We start from the raw sequence: 7,500 nt of genomic DNA on the forward strand, positions 1-7,500 counted from the left end.
GCACATATTGTACACACAGTAACGAAGCCAACTCAAGATGCCAATGATCGACATGGTTTGTGAAGTTAGTTGTATTGCCAACGTGCTTGATTTTAGTGTGGCAGGTTTTACACACCGCGTACGTCTTGTCTAGTTTCCCATTAACTTCGTAGAATCCGAAATGTGCCCAGATGTCCGCTTTCCAAGCTTTGGCTGCGTTTTTAATTACCCGACTATCGTGTTCATCTCCATCCGTCATCTTGATTCTTTATTGTTGTTGTTATGCTAACTAGTGCTGCCGCTTAGCATGTAGCTACAGGCTGCGCATGTCACTACAACGTTGTTCCGGAAATGCCCCCAGAAGTAATTGAAACTTCACAACTTTATTGTCCACTCAAGGCCAGAAAATAAACAGTGACATAATCGATTATGGCACGTTGCCGCATCGATGCTGAATCGTGCATGCCCCGCATTGCAATGCATCGCCGAATCGATTATTGTTGACACCACTACTAAATCCTTCTCACCCTACCAGTCTGAAGCTAAAATCTATGTTACAGTACTGATAGTGCACAATCTTGTTGTGGGTGCACACAAATGCATTCAATAATGCAAGGCATTAGAGGGTTAATGAGCTTTATATTGACTAGCATTGTATTAAACACAATAATTGCCAACATGGGTACGTACTAGTGATGTAGTACTCGAGTCCGGTCTCGGACTCGAGTCCGGTCTCGAGACCAATTTCTGCTTTCTCGGTCTCGTCTCGGACTCGTTCCTTCAAGGACTCGGTCTTGACTCGGTCTCGGACCACAGTGGGAGGAGAAGGACTCGTAATTTCAGACCGAGTCCTCGAGACCAACGCATTTTTTATGTTCATATAAAAAACAGACAACACATAACAACAATAATAATAAAATGCAATGTTGACCGGCATTATTTGAAAATGACATCCCATGGTGCAATGCAAAGATACTGCTGTCAGAGCCGTTTATTTATCTCTATGGCTCTGCTGCCGGTGAGTGTCTGTAGGTCAGCATAGTCCATATTAAGACGTTAAGACTGCTCCTCTAAACAATTCCCAATCTAGCTTAGTCTGTAGGCCTAACTGTTGATTATTAACTGGGGTGATATTAAATTATGAATATTAAAACTGAAATTTTTTTATGGTCTTGGTCTCGAATCGGTCTCGACTCCTAAAAGACTCGGTCTCGACTCGGACTTGCTTCTTCAAAGACTCGGTCTTGACTCGGACTCGACTGTATTTGAAAACCAACAGACTCGGTCTCGACTCGGTCTCGACCCTTCAAAGACTCGGTCTTGACTCGGACTCGGCATAGGCGGTCTCGTCCCCATCACTAGTACGTACCATATATAGTACCATAGGAAGACTGTGAATTACAGCATGACTGTATAGTAGAATACGGCTAAACACTATAGTCATTGTGAGATCCAACCAGGATACATTTACGTGTATAAGATGAATTGAGAGAGAGAGAGAGAGAGAGAGAGAGATCCTCTCATACTGCACTCAATCACATTAAGGTTGGGGATATCAGGTGAGGAACACAGAGAGAGTCGATTCCCCCGTCGTTCTTCTACCCACACTGTTTGGTTTGCTCTGCAGGAAGCTAACTACTGTCAGAGGCTAGGTTAAGCAAAGTTTTCCCTGTCACACTCCCCCTCCTGGGACGCCTAGTTCAAACTGAAGGAACACACACTTTCCCTCCTCAGATCCTCCCTCACAGCAATTTCATGCACTTTAACTTCCTTTTTCATATTAATAGCAAGGGAAGTCACAACACAACAACAGTTAGATAGATAGATAGATAGATAGATAGATAGATAGATTGATAGGTAGATAGATAGATAGATAGATACTTTATTGATCCCCATGGGGAAATTTCAAGGAACAACAGTCTTCAACAGTTGAAGAGAGAAAAGGAGAAAAAAATGAATGAAAAAAAAGTCTGAGCTGCAAAGCTTGAAAAGAGTCCATAAACACAGTGTCGCACGCTGCGCTGAAACCACAAATTCCCCAATTTCTTGTGTTTTCACTCCGTTGCTCCAGACTGCCAGTCGTCCTCCTGCACTCACAGCCTCCCGCACACAAACAGCTGTAGCCATGTCTCACCAATTAGAGAGAGAGGAAGGGAGGGAGAGAGAGAGGGAAGGAGGGAGAATGAGGGAGGAAGGGAGAGAAGTAGGGAGAGAGATAGAGAGAGAGACGGAGGGAGGGAAAAAAGAGAGAGGGAGGGAGAGAGAGAGGGAGGAAGAGGGAAGAAGCAGGAGAGAGAGGGATAGAGAGAGATGAAGGAAGGGAGGGAGGGAATGGGAGAGGGAGAGAGATAGAGAAACAAATTACATGGGGAGAGATTGATTGCAGGAGAGAGAGCGAGCGAGAAAGGAGGAGAAAGAAGAAAGGGAAGTGAGAAAGCATGAGGGAGAGAGTGATTGTGCCCAATAGTGAAGAGAGAGAGAGGACAGAGAGAGAGAGGAGAGATAAGGGAGGAAGGGAAGATGGGGAGAGAGACCCTGTTTTTGTACTATACTACACTATACTCATGCCTTGGAGTGGTATACTCGTGGCAGCTTGTCTACTGTATACTACACTCATGCCTTGGAGTGGTATACTCCTGGCAGCTTGTGCAGAATATAGTACTATGTGTGTGTGTGTGTGTGTGTGTGTGTGTGTGTGTGTGTGTGTGTGTGTGTGTGTGTGTGTGTGTGTGTGTGTTGTCCAAAATTGAACAGACACGCTTGCCTCCTAAGAAGCAGTACAGGTGCTTCAACAAAGTCACACACACACACACACACACACACACACACACACACACACACACATGCACACAGCACACACTCTCTCTCTCACACACACAAACAGAAGATAAACTACCAACTTCAGCACTGACAAAGGTATGAAAGGTATCCCTGATGAATAGCTTTGGCCATGGCCTCTAACAGATGAAAGAGAGGCACTGTTTACTTCCTAACCGTACTTCAGCCATCAGCACTGGCAAGCCAGCCAAAACCTCCTTCAGTCCATCTCTCCGCTTTATAGACGCATATCATTCTACCTCCACAAACATCGCCGGGTCTGAGTACATCTATCTCCTTTAAGAGCAGAAACTTCTAGAAATGTCAATAACCTTCACTCTTATGGAATAGTGGTTTGAGCTTACTTAAAGGGAAGAAACTTTTAAAAAAAGATAAGGGAAAACACTACAGTAGGCTAGACTCCATAGGCAGGTATTCCTCAGCTCTGAATAGTTTACTAAGTGGCTTGAGCTTACTTAAAGGGCAGAAACTTTTTAAAAAAAGATAAGGGAAAACACTACAGTAGGCTAGACTCCATAGGCAGGTATTCCTCAGCTCTGAATAGTTTACTAAGTGGCTTGAGCTTACTTAAAGGGCAGAAACTTTTTAAAAAAGATAAGGGGAAACACTACAGTAGGCTAGATTCCATAGGCAGGTATTCCTCAGCTCTGAGTTCCAGAGACATCCATTGGCTCAGTTGAAGTTTTTGTTCACTTTGAAGTTTGTGTTTGTTTGCGAAACGTTGAAACAAAAACACAGAAATATTACAGAATTCAGGCATGGGGTTGGGACAACAGGTTAGCATCTGCGGGGCACTGAAGGATGTCAGTGCATGTTGATGAGGTTCTAACGTCGGGGACTATCTACAACAAATCGGCGAAGCAGGAAAGCAAATATTTGGTGTGCTAAGCTGAATATTCAGTGTTTTCCAGCTGCATGCTCATTTTTGATGAGAGAACATCATGACTCATGAAATCTTTCTGTGTGGCTTCTTTTGAGTCGTTCCTCTTTCATTCCTCTGTGGAATGAAAGTTTTGCTTCATCCCTGAGTGTTATTCACTGAGAATTAAAAATGTCCATCTGTCCACAAATGTGATTTTTGTTCAACAAATAAAATAAAAGCAGATGATTTGAAACAAAAATATGTTCTCTAAAATAATATTAAAATAAAATAATGTGAACATGTTTTCCTAAAACTGCAGTTGGCAATTATACAACCATTCTACTACCAACTAACTGAGTTCAAATACATTATATTGTGTTTTCTATTGTTTATTTTGCGTTTTTGTCCTACCATGTTCTGGGATATTTCCCCTCTGGGATGCCCCTTGTCCAATCAGAAATTAATAAATAGTTCAACCAGACCTAGCTGTTGTATGAATTTCAACTAATAATGTGTGGACCCATGTACTCACCCTACGGATGGGTCCAGAGCCATGCTTTTTGGGTTTACCAGGTCCACATCGATGACAGTCACACACGTGTCTCCTGCCGAGTTACAAACAAATATCCTGTCGCTCACGCGGTCCATGAAATAGAAGTTTCCAGTGAACCAATCTATGGCCATATGCTCCACATCTATAAAAGGAAACAGGAAGACTTCATGAGGAATCAATGAACCTTGAGAGAAAAAAACACATAGTTGTTCCTGCCTCTTGGGAAGTACAAAAAACATTTCCAGTGAGACAATCCTGTCTCCAATAAAAACACATTGGCATCAATACATCCTCAGACAGTTGGTGGTAGGAGGTCTGAATGATAAACTGTCTTTACTATTTATTCTGAAGATTGCGAGTTTGGTTCACAGCCTTTGAAATATGAAGCAATACTTCAGAAGGAAATGAGTAATGCCTTCAAACTGTGACCACCATGGTCATTGATAGCATTAGGAGAGGCTGTGAAGGACAAAGCCTGGTCAACCCTTCAAGGTGTGGGTTTTTGAACATTCTAACATAAGATTCCGTTCCGCAACAATTGAAGGTTCTAAAATTCTATGTTGAATTCAATGAACCCAGATATATTTTAGAACGTTCACTGCTAGCGCGTCGTGCCTAACAACACCCCTTAGCTGTTGTAGAATCAGCGTAACCTACGGCCTCTAGGGGGTTATTGCTTAATTTTCCATCACACCTTTAAGGGTTAATTTAAAGAGTCCATCATTGTTGTGGGGTTTTCATGCTTGACAGTACAAAGCAATGCTGTGAAGTTGTTGAAATGTATGGAATCAAAAAGGCTGCGGTTGGCTCGGAAGGAGAGCCTTTGGACAAGTAGACCCCATTAAAACATTGAATGTGTTAACTGGAAGAGAGAGAGAAAGAAAGGGGGTGCATTATAAAATGTATGTTAAGTATTGTCTCAGAGAGACGAAAAAATCAATAAAGAGAAAGACAGGGGAGGGGGGTTAGAATTAGAGAATCCTGGCAGGCAATTACAGAGACTGTGATCAAACATGCTTTCTTAAAACAACATTTTAGCGTTGAGATGAATGCATGCAGATGGTAGAAATGTATACATTTTCACTAAGAGCTGTGTCAATTGCCCCCATACATGTTTACACTGAACACTTGATAGATTTCTTCCTTCCTCTTGCCATTACTGCAAATAAGTTTTATAATAATGTCTTCAGGTTTGCCTGTGTTATTTTTCCAACTGATGGATAGATTACCATTCCTGGAGGAACATATCAATACATTTACATTATACATATCAAATTTACTTGAAAAGAATGGATTCATAACAAAGCTAATGTCTCTCGTCTCTAAATCAGTCCTATCTTCTTCGATCTCATACTGTAGATGATAACCTCCTTCAGTAATGTTAAGAAGCACATATCGCTGTATTAAAATGATGTGCTCTGATTGTTATTTTTCCGGAGACATATATGCAGAGTTGATATCATGCCATATTATAGTGTAACTATACAATTTAGAAAACGTGTGTTATTTTGTAGTTAATCACTTTGCTGTTTCATTTAGAGTGTGAGGCATTTGTGATGTGGGGCTGGCTGGCTCGCCAAGTGTGCTCGCCCTGTCCACTCACTCCGCAGGCTCTGTGTGGTCTTGACCTCCCTCTCCCCCCAGACACCGCTGAGCTTCTTCAAGCGTCCGCAGCGGAGGTGCGTGCCCGTCGATTCGCCGGATGACGTCACCCAGCACACAGACTCGTCATCGGCGCTGAAGTCCAGGCCGCCAGTGCCGTTTCCATCCAGACGCCTCAGTGCTTGCGGCGGTGAGCCATCCAGCTGGGCCACTGACACACCATCCGTCGTACCAAGCAGGAGCACTGGAGGGGCCCCACCCGGCTCTGACAGGAGGAAAGGAGATGGGGGGAAGAGATAGTGAGCAGGAAAAAGAGAGAGAGAGTTCTCATATTCTCATTATGTTACAATAAGTACATCATTTTTTGTCCTTACTATACAGAACAAAACAGACTTACTAATTAAGCAACCTTGAATTGTGTTACTTAATTTAACTAAATTGAATTGAATTGAATTGAACTGAACTGAGCTGGCTGCAATCTGATTGACACCCAGTCACACACTCAAGCTTCAGTGACAGAGACGGCCGCCAAGGGACCGTAAAATGGGAAATCATACAGGTGTATGTGTGTGTGTGTGTGTGTGTGTGTGTGTGTGTGTCAGTGTGTGTGTGAGAAAGAGAGAGAGAGAGAGAGAGAGAGAGAGAGAGAGAGAGAGAGAGAGAGATAACCCACTCCTCCTTACAGACCACAGATCAAAAGATTAGGAGAAATCCAATTACAGTATCAACTTGTGTTTTTGCCAATGAGCTGTGTCAGGTATTTTTGGGTTGGTTTGGGTGGGTTTGCAGCAATCAGCAGTGAGATCTTAGTGAGCAGTGAGACTCCCTTTGCTTTAGTAGCCTAATTTACGTAAGTCACATGTAAATATCTCTATGCAGTTACTGGCCAAAGCATACGTTTGTGAACATCTGGGTATTTTAGTAGCTGCTGTTTCAAAAGTTGCAAAATAAGCTAAAATTGGTCAGTAATTTGTTTTGCTTCTTAATTTCTGTAATGTATACATTTTAGTGTCTTTTTGCACCTGCAGAATTAGCATGGTAGGCAATACAATAAAACATGTACCGTGGTTTAGAATGTATATATTATACATTGAAAGTAATGCCCTCCAGGTGATTTATGGGAGCGAAGCAACCAGCAATTTCAGCAGCTTCGATGCCGTATTTTCACATCCAAATGTGCTTACTATTAGCACCGTGCACCAAGGCATCATCCTACGCATCTGACACCAAATCTAGGACCTGGCGCTGGTTACTGCTAGGCCGACAGAAGGTCTGTTTTAAGCTCAGGGCTTCAAAAGAAACCATAAGTCATCCCCTGGAGAGCTTTGACTCAGGGGCTAGCACGCTAACAAAAGCCATACATCATTGTGTCCAAGTTGAAAACTCTTTTTCACCAAGCGAGGGTTATCCCTCAAAAGCCTGCTGAAGAAGAAGCTTGCAATTACTCACTGGGAGTTGCGCAAGGGCCTTTTTGGTTTTCCCTCTGCCTTATGTTTTTGCTTTGTTGTGGCGTAGTTTAAAGACTGTATGCATGTACAGTATACGTGTGTTTGTATGTGCATATGAGAAATTGAGGTGTGTGTGTGTGTGTATGTGTGTGTGTGTGTGTGTGTGTGTGTGTGTGTGTGTGTGTGTGTGTGTGTGTGTGTGTGTGTGTCTGTGTCTG

The 7,500-nt window shown here is 42.8% G+C and overlaps 1 protein-coding gene across 1 annotated transcript in view; it reads right to left on the bottom strand.

Annotated features, from left to right (window-relative positions):
• Window positions 1-7,500, bottom strand: part of LOC121696640 (low-density lipoprotein receptor-related protein 1B-like) — a 329,232-nt gene that overhangs the window by 194,648 nt on the left and 127,084 nt on the right. Inside the window, 2 exon segments of the mRNA XM_042077841.1 lie at window positions 4,212-4,374; window positions 5,836-6,099. Coding sequence (XP_041933775.1) covers window positions 4,212-4,374; window positions 5,836-6,099 — 427 coding nt within the window.

This window comes from Alosa sapidissima, chromosome 2 (genome assembly GCF_018492685.1).
Source record: "Alosa sapidissima isolate fAloSap1 chromosome 2, fAloSap1.pri, whole genome shotgun sequence".
Lineage (NCBI taxonomy): Eukaryota > Metazoa > Chordata > Actinopteri > Clupeiformes > Clupeidae > Alosa > Alosa sapidissima.